Source organism: Solea senegalensis, linkage group LG3, assembly GCF_019176455.1.
Source record: "Solea senegalensis isolate Sse05_10M linkage group LG3, IFAPA_SoseM_1, whole genome shotgun sequence".
NCBI lineage: Eukaryota > Metazoa > Chordata > Actinopteri > Pleuronectiformes > Soleidae > Solea > Solea senegalensis.
Window position 1 is genome coordinate 27,123,543 of NC_058023.1, and position 17,645 is coordinate 27,141,187.

At 40.9% G+C, this 17,645-nt stretch overlaps 2 protein-coding genes across 3 annotated transcripts; both read right to left on the reverse strand.

Annotated features, from left to right (window-relative positions):
- Nucleotides 1-5,215: 5,215 nt before the first annotated feature.
- gpr85 (G protein-coupled receptor 85) lies at nt 5,216-8,930 on the reverse strand. 2 transcript variants are annotated; one of them, XM_044020281.1, is made up of 2 exons: nt 8,631-8,930; nt 5,216-7,259 (listed from the first exon to the last, which is right to left on the reverse strand). In XM_044020281.1, the coding sequence occupies exon 2, from the start codon at nt 7,106-7,108 to the stop codon at nt 5,975-5,977; it is 1,134 nt and encodes a 377-aa protein (XP_043876216.1). In that variant the 5' UTR covers nt 7,109-7,259; nt 8,631-8,930; the 3' UTR covers nt 5,216-5,974. The 2 variants fall into 2 exon arrangements, with proteins under 2 accessions (XP_043876216.1, XP_043876215.1); XM_044020280.1 differs by lacking the exon at nt 8,631-8,930 and adding an exon at nt 8,290-8,541.
- Nucleotides 8,931-11,497: 2,567 nt separating this feature from the next.
- On the reverse strand, nt 11,498-12,456 carry LOC122766847 (small integral membrane protein 30-like). The gene has a single exon (XM_044022047.1). The coding sequence runs from the start codon at nt 12,370-12,372 to the stop codon at nt 12,184-12,186; it is 189 nt and encodes a 62-aa protein (XP_043877982.1). The 5' UTR covers nt 12,373-12,456; the 3' UTR covers nt 11,498-12,183.
- Between the last annotated feature and the right edge of the window lie 5,189 nt (nt 12,457-17,645).

The following is a 17,645-nucleotide window of genomic DNA, read 5'->3' on the forward strand; positions in this document are numbered from 1 at the left end:
AAATCATCCAAGCTTTAAAAAAAGGCCCACTAATAAAATCCTTCATCAAGTTCAGCTTAGATCTCTTTAAACATGTATTTTCTTTTCTCCTCCGGGGGCAGATGTGCCCCCACTGGGAGCAGATGTAAGCAGTCGGTTAGATGATGTAAACAGGCAGCATAATGTATGTTTGTCTTTTCATCATGTGGCACACTGCCCTCCGCAAACGCAACACTAGGAGAGCATGGTCGTCGCTGCCTCCTCGCAGCAAAAATCATATTAATACTCTGAAAACCCCCCTGTGAGCTCCATAGCTACTTCACAATCTTTTAGTTTGTTTGAAAAAAAAAAACCTGGTTGTTCGTGCCAATTTAAACCTGGAAGCTGGCTCTTGTTAGCGAAACAATAAACATGGAATAGATAAGTATCCTCTTCACTGGAGGAGAAACCAACAGCAGCAACCAAAATGATCACACTCTATTCAATTTTCATGTGACCCAAATATTTCCTTTCCTTTCTGTCAACTGTGTGTGTGCGTGCGTGCGCGCGCGCGCGTGTGTGTGTGCGCGTGCCGCCTGGTGGAAAAGATGATTATCTCAACACACTTGCACAGAGACACAGACGGCATGAGACCAACTGGCTCGTGATTGGTCAGGCTCCTCAAATCTGGAGTGCTGAAGAATCCCCCTCACAAACGGCATGCCAAATCGCATTCATTATCAATCAGACGATGACGACAACAATTGGGGAGGAGATGACGCAGACAATTTGTCGTCAACAGTGTTGATTCCCTTTGTAGCAACGGCATGGCAAGGTATGGCATCCTTTTAATCTTGCATGAAAGACATGGGTAATCCCTGTCGGAGGATTATTCTCCAACCAGAACTCTGTCTCTTGACATATTATTCCAACTTCCTGTACACGTGCTTCAGCACTAACCCACCCCACTGGTGATCCATCACTCGTCCTGACCAGAGGTGGTTTACCCTTGATTCCTCCACTTTCAACCCCAGAGGATTTAACAGAAATCCGTGTCAGCCTCCATCCTGACCTGTTCCCCAAACGGCCTGCGGTGGCAGCTTCTGCCGCTTAAAGCATCGATTTAAGAGTCCAATACTAACTAATCACAGCACATTGTACATAATGCACCTGTAGATATTGTGCAGTCACTCGAATAAACATAAACATGAGACACAGTGTCTAACCCTCGTAGGAAAACACTGGTCAATGTGTTCAATTCTAATTAATACATTGTACACACTGTACCTTTAAACCGATAATGCAGTCCAGAAAAAAAGAAGATATATACATATAAGAGCATAAACCAGAGCATAGCCCAGATCTACCTTCAAGCACAAATCACTGCTTGATGCCAAAGATAGAACCCAAACTAAGTCGTCCTTCTAAAAAGTGTGTTCCTGGCAGATTTCAAGAGAAAGTATCCATATTACAGGCTGTTTAAATATGTAAGATGGAACCTTTGAAGCTCCATACTCAGTTAATTCAATTAATATTTAAAGCAGGGATATTCTTTATGAAAAAGAGTTGTGGGGGGGTGGGCAGATATAATAGCTTGTCTGACAATATCTCCCGCCTCCCCCAAGGCATTGAAATCACCATCATTGTGTGTGTTTCTTGACCTTCTCGCCCCCTGCGTCTGTACCTAATTTCCTCTTACAATTCACTTTCTAAGGGACATATTACATGTGCTATTATTGCACGTATTGCGACAACAATGCGTGCATTTGGACTTCCTTGGCATGAGCTGAAAAAAGGGGAACTGAATGTAATTAATTTCTTTCTGCACATGTATCTCCACCAAATTACAATCAGCTTCAGAGAGGCACTTAGTGAAGTGAGGTGAAAGTGATTTGCTTTTCTTTGTCCCAGATGCTTTTGTTTTTTTTTTTTGTGTGACAGGCAAACAATGGGACGTGAACGGATGCGGAAAACGGACAAAATACGGACATTAACGTTCATTTGTACAGCAGCTCTGACTCTTTTGGCGTCACGGACTATTCTGACACGCTTTTTTAGAAAAAGAAAATGGCCTGCATCCTGGGGACAAATATGAAACCTGCAGCTGCAAATTCAGAACATTTAAAAAAAATAACAATAATAATATTAATATTAGTAATAAGAAACCAACATCCAACAGAAAAGCCAAAGAAATCAATTCCATGACACAAAAACAAGGTCTACAAAGCACACACCGAGCCATTATGTTGGCAGGTCTTGCTCTCAAGTGATCATACATCCAAACAAATATGCAAAGCATAAGGAAGCGTTTCCTTTTCTTGTTTTTCTTGAGTAGCTTGTCAGAAGATTGAATCAACCACTCTGTTCCATTCAAGGCAGCGATTCATATTTGAGTGCTTCTCTGCACTAACCCTTTCTGCACTTTAATTAAGGTTTGGCGTGGATTGTGCAAATAGAAGAAAAAAAAATGCACAAGAGTGCAAGGAGGCTCATATATGAGAATCCCTCCTTCTATACAAAGCCAATGTTTCCCTGTCAACAGTTGGTGTTTACTGAAATTACAGCCAGCAAATGAGGGCTAGGGCGAGATGGGGGTTCCCCCCTACCCCCCCCAGCCCATTGTCCATTAAAAAACATCAATTGTATGCACAAATCTGAAAAGATACAAGGACAGTGAAACCAAATTAGGCATGGTTATTGTTCATTGGCACAATTCAATAGAGAAATCCCATCTCTGATCAAAAGTGATCAAAACACAAACACAATGTTCCAATGCACAGTAGACGGCATCATTATTATTATTATTGTTATTATTTCAGTAATTAACAACATGTTTTTCTATCTTTCTCAGGAGAGACGGTGGAATGAAAACACAGAGCTCGTCTGCCAGGATGAACCACACTGAAGCTCGGCCACCGAGACGTGGACAGAAAGCGGAAGTGAATATGTCAAAGAAATGACACCACTCAGTGATTTACATCTACGGAATGAAGCGTAAGTGTGACGTTACGTACAACCAAATTCTATCTCGCCGAATGCTGTTGCTCGTGTCATCGCCGATGATTTCCTCCTCATTCATCCACCGCGGAATCTCACGAAGCCATGCATACAGTACATTTCCGTGAAAATCAGTACAACATAATGGACCAAACGGTACGAGAAGAGCAATCATGTAAAAAAGAAAGCAGAGCTCACAAAAAATAGCATCCACAACAATTCATATTATCTGTTTTTTTTCTGCAAATTAGAATAATCAAGGTCATAAATAAAACGGTAAATGCCAGCCCCCCCTCCCCCCCATCATGAAAATGTGTCCATAATAGACATTTGTCATCATCAGCAGTATACCTGCAGAGTGTTTACAAGCCATTTCAGCATCATGTGTCATGTTTTCAGGCACCAAGGGTACGGTCATTATTTAATTGTCTCATTTTAGCAGAGAGAAAAACAACAAATCAAAAATGTCACTTATAAAATCGTTTGCTCTTCCATTATCAGACATGATCGTCAACATTGCAGAGAAATACCACTCAATGTAAGAATATAGATGTTTTTTTTAGTTCATGCAAAATGAATGGATTGTTTATCTTAAATGACGCTCGCCATTTTTGCCCGTTCATTTCCAACGCAGCCACACACCAATGTGACCTTAACAAGGGGAGAATAAGACAAACCACTATGTCGTTTGTGGCTACAGGGCTGAGTGTGATGTTATTCATTAGTCCAGAGTGGTTTGCTGTCATACCAAATGGGACTTGCATATATTACATCTGAAATTCAGTGGTATTCCCCTTTAACACAGAATGGAGGGGAAAAAAAAACCTGCAACAGTGAGTGTGCCCAAGGATATATTATTCCCATTAAATGTCAACCTCACGTCGCATTCACTGACATGGTTTAGCACATATTCGATCTTGACAAGGTGTCCTAAGGACTCAGAAGACAGAGAGGAGGGTTTCAAAGGACACATGTGAAAATGTTAACATTTTCTTTTATAAAAAGGACTGTTGGCAAGAGCTCAAATTACATTTAAAGAAATAAAAACATTGGTCATTTCAACACAAAATATGGACCTCATATGTTACCAGAATGTGGATTGTGATATGTGAGGGATTATTTTTGGGATTAAAAGATCGGCACATGTTTTCCAGCTGTTACTGTGAGATTGAGAGAAAAAAAAAAAACATTTTTGCAAAATTGAAACTTTGTTTATTTTCAAAAAAAGCAACAGATTACACAGTTAACTTTCAGCAAATGCAATCCTAACTGAAACGCGTACCCACAGTTGGTACGTCGAAAAATGAAAGACTCACATACTTACACACAATCTATCTATAATATACAAAAAAGAATACATAATAAATAGTAAAATGGCCACAAGAGATAAAAGTAAGTCATTGAAAACAATCAGTAGAGAGCAAATGTAGGGAAAGTAGAAACAAGACAGTGTGCCTTAAATGTCTTTCTTGTTTTTTTTGTTTTGTTTGGGTTTTTTTTATCCTTTGACATTTTTTACAAATTGTGCAAGAGTTCATACTAAGGCTCTGGTCTTGAAGTGACTGTTGTTTGATCCACACAGCACACGAGCTCTGACACACACACACACACACACACGCGCACACGCACGCACGCACTCACACACACGCCGCGCTACTCCCTGTGCTCTGAGCACACTGTGGGGTGTAGCAAACCACTGCAGAATAAAAATGGGCTGCTCAGTGTATGGCCTGTGATGCTCATGGGAGTGGACCAGCTTTTTTTTTTTGTTAAAAAATGGACATGCACTTCACATTGTTTTGAAAAAGAAATAAAACTCCCCCTTTTTGCAGCTGCAAGAAAAAACAACCTTTTTGGGAATGAGTTAAATAAAAACAAAACAATCTGGTAGCATGACTATCATAACCATTAAGGCAAGAACACCCGGAGTGGCATCAGCAACACTGTAACAATATGGTAGTGTTTAGGTACATGGATATAATGAAACATGTAACTACTTCTTCAATGTCTTTTTTTTTTAAGCACATAAGAGTTCTTATTGAAACCAAGTTTTTTTTTTTCTTTTTTTCTTTTCAATCCAAACATCATTTCACTTTTTTTTTTGTAAAAGGTGATAAGAAAATAACAATGCCTGACACTAGGGACATAATGGATTGTAAAACTACAAGAAATCAATTCTAGTCTTTATGTCGCAACTTCAAAAACCACACATTGTAACCACACCGCCCCCCGCCCACCCCCATTGTTAATCCCCCCCCCGCCCAGGAAATGGAAAAAAAAGATCATCACTTACATTAAAACCATTTTATCCTCTTGAGATGGTGTATTCCGACAGTTTTTCTTACTTACAGCGATTGTGTAGTCTGTTGCAAATTAAAGCATTCACTGTTTAGTTTGGGAAAAAAAAGGAAAGGAAAAATAAGTTGTCCTTGCAATGCAACCGGCAACTGTTGACCAAAAAAAAAAAAGCATCTTTACATCTTCTTTTTAGTGCAACTCTTAAAATGTAAAACATTTCCAGTGATTCCTTGAGAGGTACTGTTTGTTTTTGACGCTGTTGTTTTTTTTCTTAACTTTTCATATTTATGTAATTCACACCTCACAAATTATCCAAAGAAAGAAGTCATGTTATCATTGTTCGCTCAATTTGTTGTTGTTTTTTCTCTCTTTTTTTTCCAGCTTTTTGCTTCTCTGCATTGGCTTGGCCTTCCACAATGTTACTAGAACATAAACACAGGAGGGGATCCACACCTCCTGTGCATTCCCATTCCCTTCAGCCTCCACGTTTGATATATTTCATATTCAATCAACCCCAGCAGAGCCTCGTGATTGGCAAGTCCACCTTCTACCTCGGAAAACAGCGTAAGGAGGAGAAGGAGGAACAGGAGGAGAGACTGGAGGATGAAGAGAAGAGAGATAGAAAGAGAGAGTGCGCTGTACAGTGGGATAGAGCCCAGCAGATCAAGATCAATCAGGGAAATTGAGACATAAGATGAGAAAAAAACCCACAGCAAAACCTTCATATAACGCAGTAAGGTTCCCTTGGTAACCTGGATTTTCTGCAGTAGAGGAGTGTGGTGCTGAAGCAGCGCCGCAGCTCCCTGTTGGAGAAGATGCAGATGAAAGGGTTGACCCCAGCCTGGGCAAAGCTCATCCACACGGCTGCCGTCAGGTAGCCTCCAGGGACTACAGGGCCCCTCGCAAACACCCGCCAGTAGCAGGCGACCAGATAGGGCCCCCACAGCGCCAGGAAGAAAAACGTCATAATGTAGAACATCCTACTAATCCTCTTCTCTGTTTTGAATTCATCCAACACCAGTAGACGCCTGCGGCCTGCTGCGTTGCTGTTCTGCCGGATGCCCAGCAAAGTTGGCGGGGTGGGGCCGCGACCGAATCCGGCCAGCCAGTTGGCCGCTGCCTGCCCACTGGCGCCTGGCCCGTGAAAGGTCCAGTTCTGGCTGACGGCAGGCACAAACTGGACAGGCTTCATCTTTCGACGGTCGTGGACGAAAAAGATGAGCTTGAGGTAAACCAGCTGTGTGGCCAGGAGGATAAGTGCCAGGAGGAGCATGAAACCCAGCGAATCATTCGCCCTGAAGGAACGGTGCTGGAATGTGCACTGGTCCTCCTCCCGTATAAAAGAGTACGTCCCTACGTCTAGCACCGGAGGGAATGCCATGGCCACTGACAATGTCCACACCATGCAGATGACCGCCAGACAGGTCCAGAACGTCAGCCTCTTGGTGTAAAAGCGGTGATGAGCGATGGCAAGGTAGCGAGTGACACTCACACAGAAAAGCATGAACGCTGTGTGGAAACAGGAGAGCACACCCAGGAAGGCGATCACCTTGCACGTCAGCGTGCCGTAGGTCCACGCGGATCCATTCTTGACCGACGTGAAGACGAAGGGGAAACAGATGGCGGAGCGCAGGATGTCTGAGGCGCACAGGTCCAACAGGAAATAGTATGGCGCGCGGTGCAGGCTCTTATCTTTGACCAGCAGGATGGAGATCAGGAGGTTTCCGACCACACCGACTCCGATGATGAAACCAAGAGAGGTCAGTTTGAGGAAGGTGGCGAGAGGAGAGACATTTTGCAAGATGGTGTGGTCCCCTGCATGGCTATAGTTCGCCATAGATGGAGGAGGGATCATAAAGATAGCGGAATAGCGTCAGCCAAGTATCATGATCTAGAGGTGGCAGGCGGAGGTGTTACATCCATTTGGTGGTGTGCTTTGAAGAGGTTTCCAGGCATAAAGGCAACCTCTCCGCTAAGGCATTCTTTGTTCCTTTGTCTCATCACACCTACAATAAAAAAAAAAGAAAAAAGAAAAAAAGAAAAGAGAAATTATCCACCCATCAGCATCCAGTCGTACACAACAGCTGCATTGTTTTCGACAGCACAATTATCACTGTTCGTCTGCCTCTGTCATTTATGAGCTTATTTTCCTCTATATTTTAATAATTAAAGTGGCACACAGTTCCACAGCTGTGCCTCAGCCTGGACTCTTGCTCCACAGACACAAACACAGACAGGCAGACGGTGATGGAGCTTGAATCAGACCAAACCATTAATCCGTGACAGGATTTCTTTTTTTCTTTCTTTCTTTCTTTCATGTGGAACGTCTTGAACAAAGTCACCATGGTGGCCAAAGGAAAAACGCACACTTAAGCCTTAATTGTGTCACAAAAGACGCATTCAAGAACCAATCCGGACCCAGTACCACAAAGAGCTCGGGTTTTGGGGGACATTCTTTTGGACCTTTTTTTTTTCTTTTTCAGCGCACTGTGAAGACATGATGAGAAATGCAGCCCAAAATAAAAAAGGAAAAACATCTTGTTCACACCCTTCGCCCTGCAGAACAGAACACAACAGAGGAAGGCTCTCTGAAGCCGCGGATGCCTTGAATAAACTTGCCCTGCCTTTTACATGCAGTGTGGAAAATCGACGGAGGGCGCGAGCATCATCATCACCATCATCATAATAACGCATCGGTGTTTTTGTCTGATTAAAGGTTAACTGGATTACGGGTCTTATGTTAATAAGCAGTGTTCTCATTAGCGCCGGTTACTGAGGAAGCCTCCATTTTACAGATCATCTTTCATATTATAATTACAGGCGACAAAGACTTAAGATAAACATGACTCTAACAGTCCGCATTTGCACAAGAATCTATGCGCGGGTGTGTTTGGATGGGAATTGTTTAGAAGTGACAATAACAAACCAGGCAATAAGAATATTACGCAATAAAAAGATGCATACATCTGTTAATAACATGATGACATGGGCTAAAACCTGCGCTGGTGCCCGATTTCGTTCCGTGTCTGTACTTACGCGTTTTTTATGCGTCCTCCGCTTGCCAAGTCGAGTGTTTCACGCGCGTTCGGATCCGCTGGGTTTCGGTGAAAAAACGCAGGAGCAGGAGACATTCATCGTGCTCGCGTAGCGGATCTGCGAGTCCATGAGATAAGGATAATCTCCATGTATATGTCCCCGCTATGAAATGAACCAGAATCGCAGCCGCCACACAAGACAAGGCCAAAAAAAAGAGATGGAGGAGAGGAGGAAAAAAAAACCCGAAAAGGAGAGCGAGAGAGAAAGAGAGCGACGAGGAGGAGGAGGAGAGGAGAGGAGAGGAGAGGGGGCAGCCGATCACGAGATCGTTCAAATCCTACCTGTTGATAATCCTGTTTCGTGTCCCTTCTTGGTGTTATTCGCATTGCACTGGTCGTGCTTTTTTGCTTTTTTTCTGCTGTTTCAAAAAAGCCTGGTTTGTTGCCTGTCCCCTTTTTTTCTCTCTACCGCCGTGAATATCCTCCAGTAAGCGGGGCCCAGTGCGCATGCGCTCTGCATCCCTATTTGTGATCCAAGACGCGTCTCGTCTCTTGTTGCAGCAGCAGCAGCAGCAGAAGAAGAAGCGGCAGTAGCTCCGTCTCTCTCACGGTGACATCTGTTCAAATAGGGCTGTTGTTCGCCGGTAACGCATTCCCTCTGGTAACGTTTGATCCTGCGTGGTTCGTAATGATTTAGTTCACTTTTTATTTCATTGAACTACTTTTAAAGAACACACACACACTCACCGGCCAATTAATTAGGTACAGATGGTTAAAGTTGTTCATATCATGACCATATAAGGAAGTGTCAAATGTTACGTATTACAGATTACTCTGATTAAATATATATTATTTACCTACAAGAGTAATTATTGTTTATTGTTATTGTTTTTTTATTGAATTTATAATAGGATTCAACATTGCGATTACTATTAATAATCATCACCCCCATCCAGAGTAAATCCCACCCTACTACAGCCTGTCTGACACACACATTTAAAGGAAATGTATAAATATGTAAATATAACAATGACAAAGCAGCGCCAAATATTTGGATATGGCAATTCTGAGAGGGAGAAAAACAACAGTAATTATTTACATTGCTATGTCTTGTTTTGGAACTGAATCCACTTTATTGAAACACAAATGAGCAAACATGGCAGCCTCTCAAAGCAAAAATCTGTTTCTCCCAACTTTTCCTACTGGGACTTTGATTAGTATCTGCAGTTTGCTATAAGTAATAATACCCTTATCGCTGTTTTGCAAAAAAATAATAATATCCCACTGTGTAACACATCCAACACAAACGATAATGCAGCCAAATATAGTCTTCTGCACACCTTGGTGGTCACTTGTGTTTATTTAAATTACCATTGCCCTTCTGTAAACCCGAAAAATTGAATTGTTGTCCATGAAAACCCCAGTGGATCAGCAGTTGCTGAAATATTTAGAGCAGCCCATGTGGAACCAACGACCATGCCAATGTCCAAAATCACTTAAATCATCTGTCACAGTCTCAATCCTCTCAATGCAGGTCATCTTGACCATGTCTACATGCATAAATACCCTGTGTTGCTGCCATGTGAGTGGCTAGTTATACATTCATACATGCATTAACAAGCAGTTGTACCTAATAAACTGGCTGGTGAGTGTATATATGTGTGTGTTGCAAACAGTGTCCTCTTGAGAACCTATTAAAAAAAACAACTCTTGTTTCTGTCCTCGTTTTGCAAATGCTTCGCTCACCCCACACTCAGCAGTAATGTCAGCCATTATGTAGCCCACAAAGTGACGTTCACCTCGAGTTAGAACGACTTCCCCTGTACTGTGTACATGCATAATTGACTAGCACTTTGTGCACTGTTGTTCATTCTGTCCGGACAGCATGATAAATTCATGGGATTTGATTTCTCATGTATGGAGAGAGAGCTGTGATGCCGTGAGCGGTGTAACAAGTGAGCAGCAGCGCGATTTAATCAGCCATATGTATGCACGGCGAACACATGACACAGGTTTGCACAGCCATTGTTCTTAAAACACTGCGTTATCCCTCACAAATAAAACTGGTTGTTGCCAAAACTAAACCGAACCAGTATTCAAATCTTAGCCAGTTCCTCAGATATGAGGCTCTACCTCATTAGGACCATGTTTTGGTTCTTAATACTGCGGTTGACAAGGTCAGTGTTCGAAAAGGAAACAAATATAAGTACACAACAGTGACACTGGCTTTGCTTCCTGACGTTTAAAGCATGAATTCATTATGATCACGTGGACGAAATGTGTTGCTGCTATAGCAATTCATACAACTTTCACAAGGTAGGAGGACAATGTGATCTGTGCACACTTGTATTTGTAATTCCGTCACCAAATGTCAGAGACATGACAAGGCCATTCACTGTCAGACAATGGAGACAGTCACTCGGGGCTATTAGTATAGGATATGGTACAATTACTGCGCCTTCTGCCACTCAACCCTGATTCAAGGAAAATGTAATTGAATGCACTTTGATGCATCATCATCATTCCAGGGTTAGTGGATTTGTACTCATGGTAGTCAATCAATTGTTGCCCAATATAGCCTAAAATGAGCATTATTATTATTATTGTTAGAAGGAGAAGAAGGTCAACCAAGTAATCAGCTAATCCGCTTTTGGCCATTTTGTAAAAATTAATTGGCATCAGTTGATTATTATCTCAGCACCTAAACTTCACTTTTCCCAATCCTGGCCCTCAGGGACTCACCGACCCTGCATGTTTTAGAAGTTTCCCTGCTCCAACACACCTGATTCTAATGGTTGGTTCGTCATCATCATCATCATCATCATCATCAAGCTCTGCAAAAGCCTGCTAACAACCCGTTCATTTGAATCAGGTGTGTTGTGGCAGGGAAACATCTAAAACATGCAGGGCACAGGATTGGATTGGGAAACACTGTATTATCTGAAGCATGTATTGGATATTTCAATTATTTTTTGCTGGAATATAAAGTAAACAACTTTGTGTATCAGTTGTTATCACAGTGAGACTGTCATATTTTATCAGACGGGGGGGAAACCTATTGTACTAAAAAAGACTTAAGATAAAGGCACTGGCCTTAGAAAAAGTAGAAATGGAATACCAATATGATACAAGACCTTTTTATATTCACTTAATTCCATGTCGCTACCATTCAGAAACAGAACACAGCACAACAGAAGTACAAAACAACACGATTTTTAAGTAGTTTTAATTTTCATACTGTAACTTGACCTGTGTATTTTTAATACACTTGATTGAACTTGTAGTTGAGTACATTGTATATGGATAAGACTGTGCATGTTCCACATGTGGCCATGAAAACAGTCTTTCCTCGCCTTGTGAAAGAAAGAGGAAGCTCTCATTCAAACATCACGAGCATGAAATGAGGTGAGCATCAGATATATCTGTTTAATCTCGGCAAAGCAATGTCACGCTTCATTAGCACAAAGAAAGCCACACTTATGTCACTCCTCACACTTGTGATTCTGTGCTTCACACGATGGCGACGTTGTGTTGCCTCCCCATTGCACACACACACACCAGGAAATCACAGTGGTTACTTTAAGCATGAAAAACATGCTCAATATGCAATTGAAGCATCTTCATAACAACATACAAGTGCAAAAATCTATTTAGACAACTTTGTTTGGTCCTTGTTCTAATGACAGTTCCTGTTTTTTGGACTTCCTGGATGGTTCCCTTCCCCCCCCCATCAGAGTGCACGTGGTTCCCCCTCACTTTTGAAGCATTGATTCCAATAAGGCACGTTTCTTATTAGTCGCTTTATTGACACAATCCTTGTCCAGGGGTTCATGTGAGAACAACCAGGGAAGGCATTCATGCGGTGGACGGAAACGGGAGCGGACAGTGTCGTGCGTCACAGCTGCTGGTTTCGCCTGCGTGCGTACCAGCCGAGGAGTGCGCAAAAACCCACCACTGCCACAACGGTGCCAAGGAGCATGGCCAGCGCGTCCCCCGCGTCGTAAGCCTCCGCCGGTGGGATCAGAGAGAGAACGATGAGCCACACAATCGCAGCAGCGTCTGTAAGTTGACGTCTCAAGTCCATGGCGAGTTTGTTTTATCTTCCTGCTCTTGACTGTCGAGGGAAAGCTGAAGCGCCTGCGTCAAAGTCAGGTGACAAGCTGCGGCGCGCGCGGACTTCCTGGTGCGCTCAGCCAATCACAGAGCCACTTACATCCTTCTCTTTGTGTGTGTGTGTGTTTAAAGAGTCATTTTATAATCCAGCAGGCGTGTGTCCTGTGTTGGCACACAGTTGACCACACATTTATGCTCTGCTGTTAATTGATTTGGTTCTCACAGATCAAATGAAAGTGCAGCCTCATCCTCCCAACTGTAATTATCCTCCAAGTGGATTACCAGAGTCGATCCAGCTGACAGGCTGTCAGTGCTTCTTGTCACTGGCCCTCGGGCCCTGCTATAAACAAATTAGGCTGTTTTACACCAGTCCAGGCTCATCAGTCGCTCTGGTCTGACGCATGATATTCCCTCTGAAGACAAACACGTGTTGACGTGCACGGAATATCACTGGAGCTCACATGTTGCACACTTGTTGGTCAAGGTCAGACCACAAGAAGAAACGAGCATTACAGCCGTAACACTATGTGTTTTCCTGAAAGTTCCTGCGCCAGTTTGTTCTCAAGAAGAGACTTCACAAAGAATTAAAGGAAGGAAAGAATAAAATATTAGAATATCAAATAAAACACAATAAAATATCACAACTCAGCCGAAGGAACCAATCAAAAATGTCAACAGGGTTATGAAGGAATAACTTATTAAAATGTCAGAATGGAACAAAATAAACCAATCATCAATGGCAAATATATACATAGTTATAAGCACAGCACTATACAATTATAGTACAGTATATATAGTAGATTTAGGGCAGAGGTCTCAAACATGTGGCCCACGGGTCACATGCAGCCCCCCAATCGATTTCATACGGTCCGCTGCTCAATATCAAACATAGAAATTATTTTTCTATGTTTTGTATGTCTTTTATTTACAGATAAATTTGGCATCATGAATATTATTATTTTTTTATTGTGAACTATACATATATGTATATGGGCCATTCTACCGAATTCGTGCAAATTGCTGTCCCACAATAAAAAAACTATTTAACAAAACAATTAAGAATTCAGACCTTCAATATTTACTAAGATGATGTTATGATCTAGTTAAACACAAGACTGTAACTATTTAGTAATTAAGCTAAATATATACAAAATCATCATTTATGCTACCTTCCTAGGTACTTTCTATTGGGAAGTAGTTGTCCCAATCTCTAAGCCCTAAATTTCAATCCATGAAAATAATACTTAAAAGAATTTTGTCATTTTTTCCAATAGTGTATTTTAAAATATATGTTTGGTTTCTTTTAAACAGAATGTAAAACATTTAGATTCATTTTGAAGTTTTTTTTAAAATTACAAAACATGCTTTAAAAAATGCTGTCCCACACTTTCACGTCACAACCGTAACACGAGTTGTTTTACCACATGGGTGGAGCCTGGTTTTAGTCACACCCCAGAATTTCTGACCAAGAAATGACACTGCATCCCTGTGCCTCATGGCTGCATGGTGAGATATTACCTCTCATAATTTTTAAGTAAATGGGTTCCAAAGTCTGAAAATCAGCATGTTACATTAATAATTGTCACAACCGTACACGTATTATCTGCAAGTAAATACACTTTTGGGGGCTCAAAACAAAATATTATGTTTTGTTGTGTGTACAACTGTTCAAACATCTGTTCCTAGCCATTTACTTGTTAGCATGTTTGAGTTATGCTAGGAATTAGCTAAAAATGTCACAACCGTAACAGTCACAACCGTAACAAATTGTAACGTTACGGTTGTGACATAATCATTATGGTAGTGACAACATGTAATGTTCCACATATTTAAGGACATTTTTCATCATTATTATTACATTATACTCTTAAAACATAATAATAATAATAATAATAATATTGTTATTATATTTGATTTGTAAAGCACATTTCATTCTTAAGAATCTCAGAGTGCTAAATAATGTTTGATATGATAAGGAAAGAAGGAAAGAGAACGAAACTAGAAACGAAAGAAAGGAGGAAAGATCAAATCTATCAGTGATTTATCTGACAGGGAGCAAAGGAAGGTCAGAAGATCATGGCGAAAAAGACAGCAACATCACAGGCTATTGGTGAAAAGTCAAAGAGAGGTGGAGAGATTGTGCACAACTTCCACGCCACCTCCCACACCCTCTGCCACGCCTTCTCCCATGCCGCCTTACCTTCCACGCACTTCTAGTGAGACTGTTACTCCACGCACTTCTAGTGAGACTGTTACTCCACGCACTTCTAGTGAGACTAATAAGAGACGTTGGAATGCGTGACCACAGAAAAATAAACTTGAATGGAAGAAAGAAAAATATAGAAAACGGTGCCATAGATTGTGCGTGAGGCCAGAGAAGTCAAAATGTTCCGCAAGAACAAAAACTCAGAAGGAAGTATGGAAGCACAGAGTTCCTGTGCATATCAGAAAGACCCTTCTTTTTCATAACACACTCATGCACAATTTGCAGAAAAAAATACAAGTCTGCCAATTATAAAGAGAAACATGGATTAAGAAGCGCATTGACAAGCAGGTTGCTCAGAAAATACAATCTTGTTTCTATGCTCAGAGAAACACTAGGCAGCTCCCACAGGCAGCTCTCAACACGACTGCAGACAACCCACATCTAAAGTTCACATATCAGAGACATAACATTTGTGTTTGTAAAATTCACATTAAAAGGCAGGTTATGAGTTAATATTAAGCAATAAGGTTGAGGGGATATAATACAACCTTGCAAACAAAATACTGTGGTCATGAGCAAAACAGTGCGGTCACTACCGTAACAGTGCGGTCACTACCGTAACACTGAATGTTTTGTAAAATAAAATAAGAATTGAGTAATTAAATAACATTTTATGATAACTATTGGTTAAATATACATTCAATGTAATAACTAATGAACTCTGAGATCTCTATGATCAGTGTAATTCATTTTACAAAAAAGATTGCATTTAAATTTTGATGAGTCTTAGAAAATAAACTTTGTAAATTTGTTAAAAAAATGATTTTAATTGATTTAGTTGTAAAACCCTTCATAATAAATTACTAAAATTATTCTTTAGAGGGTGTATGGACACACAATATTAACAGATTAATATAATGGTTTTTATTGCAGTGTGTTGCTGTGTTACGGTAGTGACAAATTTTAGGAGTTGAAAAACATTTCAAGAACAGGCAGACATTAATATATGAAATTTGACTGCGCCTTTACTAGATATGTACCATAGACATATGGTACAATATATGTATGGACAAGGTTTTTGGAAAAAAACAACTTTTGAAAATGTGTTTCCAACTCTGGACTTTGCACGAATTCGGTAGAATGGCCCATATATGTGTGTGTATATATATACATTTATATGTATATATGTTTGTATATGTGTATATGTATATATATATATATATATATATATATATATATATATATACATATATATATATATATATATATATATATATATATATATATATATATATATATATATATATATACATACATACGGACCTTACTCCTTTTAGGTACCAGAATTTCAGACTTGGGCTAAAAATGTATTGCTTTTAAGAAAGTGTATTTTACTGGCATCGTCCTTGTTCCATCCATGCTTTAATTGCTTGTTTTGTATTTTATGCAAAATGCTGCTGCTGCTGCTCATGTTGGCCAGAACATCCTTGGAAAAGAGATTATTACTCTCAGTGGATGTTAAAGGTTAAGTATTGTTTCGGCTCCATCCGTAGTTTGTTGACAGTTTTTCTTTGAGCTTGTCATCTAGCTCGACCCCCCCCCATGGCCTGGAACCCTCACATTAGTCGAGATGATTGGTTGGGTGCAGTAACCCACCATAATAGAGAAACACCATGTAGTCTAATGTCAGCGTGCGATGTCTTTTATCTCAGTATATTTGCGGGTTTATAACTGTAGCACACTGGACTGGGTTTAGATGGAGGACTAACCATGCCACGGCCTCATGCTACAAATTGTTTGGCTTGCAGAGCTGTTATTAGTTGTAAGGTTTCTATCTCTCTGTGTGCTCTCCGGGGCAGTTTGCCTGTAATTTAATTAGCGTGCACAAGCCAAAGTAAAATATTGACCTTGTAATGCTGCCATACCTCTGTACCTGCCCCGCTCCGACCGAGGAGATGAATAGGCACACATTTCCTCTGCTCACTCTTCTGGCTCTCTCATCATGCGCACACTCTCTCCGCTGCTGCTCCTGCTGTCTGTTTGGCAATTTGTCTCCCACACACACACACACGCATACAAGTTTCCAGGGTCGTGTCTGATGTCTGTGGCTACATTCAGACAACCGCAGGGCAACTACAAGCTCCTCAAAGAGCTCCGTATTCAGAACATAAATCATGAAATACTTCAAAATCCCTCATACACTGATCAGCCACTGGTGCAGAGTGGTGTACATAAATCACATGAAAAAAACATTAAAAAGCAAACTTTGAATCTGCTTAAAACCATCTGGAATGAATTCTGGAAACTGTATTCTCAGTTTACATTCTCAGCCATGAGCGCTGATGACGAGAGAATATCAGTGTTTGTCTCGTAGTTCAGGACAATGACATTCATCGTCCCTACTTATGTGATCTGCATCATAATGTGCCGCTCGGTACACGGAGACCCGGCCCATAAATTTGTACACTGCAGTGGCTGAAAAGGACACACTCTGTACGTTAAGTGCGCACCAGTGAGGAAGATGTAATTTCAGCACTTCATCAGTGAGAGTGAAATTTCAATTATTCTCACTTTTTGTGTAAGGAGATAAAACACTGTAGTGACACAGTTACTGCAGAGCCGATTTATTTTCCCCCAAAATGGGATAAACGCACATTTATGCAGATATATGCTGAAAAATGGACAGAGACCTGTTAAGATTCTGTGATCCAAGTACAATCTCTGGTTCTCTTTATGTTTTTAATCTGTCTCTCTGAAGAAAGGAGAGCGCAGATGTTTGTGCGTTTCATAGTAGTGAGTAGTATATAGCCAAAAACTGTAGTTTTGATATGAAATTTAAAAAGCTCCCAGAGAAAAGTGCCGCTGTGTTGGTACTCCAGCTGTAACCTTCTCTGTGGACTCTTGTGTTTATGTGTGTGTTTCTGTCTCCATGTGGTGCATTTCCAGTTACCTCACTTTGCATTTTGTTTCGACTTCAACAGACGTTGAGTTAAAGTGCTACTGGCTGCCAAGATATAGGCACTTACCTGGCAAGGAAG

What these genes read in the sequence shown, in the direction of transcription:
- gpr85 (XM_044020281.1), bottom strand. Translation starts at nt 7,108, where the DNA reads ATGATCCCTCCTCCATCTATGGCGAACTATAGCCATGCAGGGGACCAC.
- LOC122766847 (XM_044022047.1), bottom strand. Translation starts at nt 12,372, where the DNA reads ATGGACTTGAGACGTCAACTTACAGACGCTGCTGCGATTGTGTGGCTC.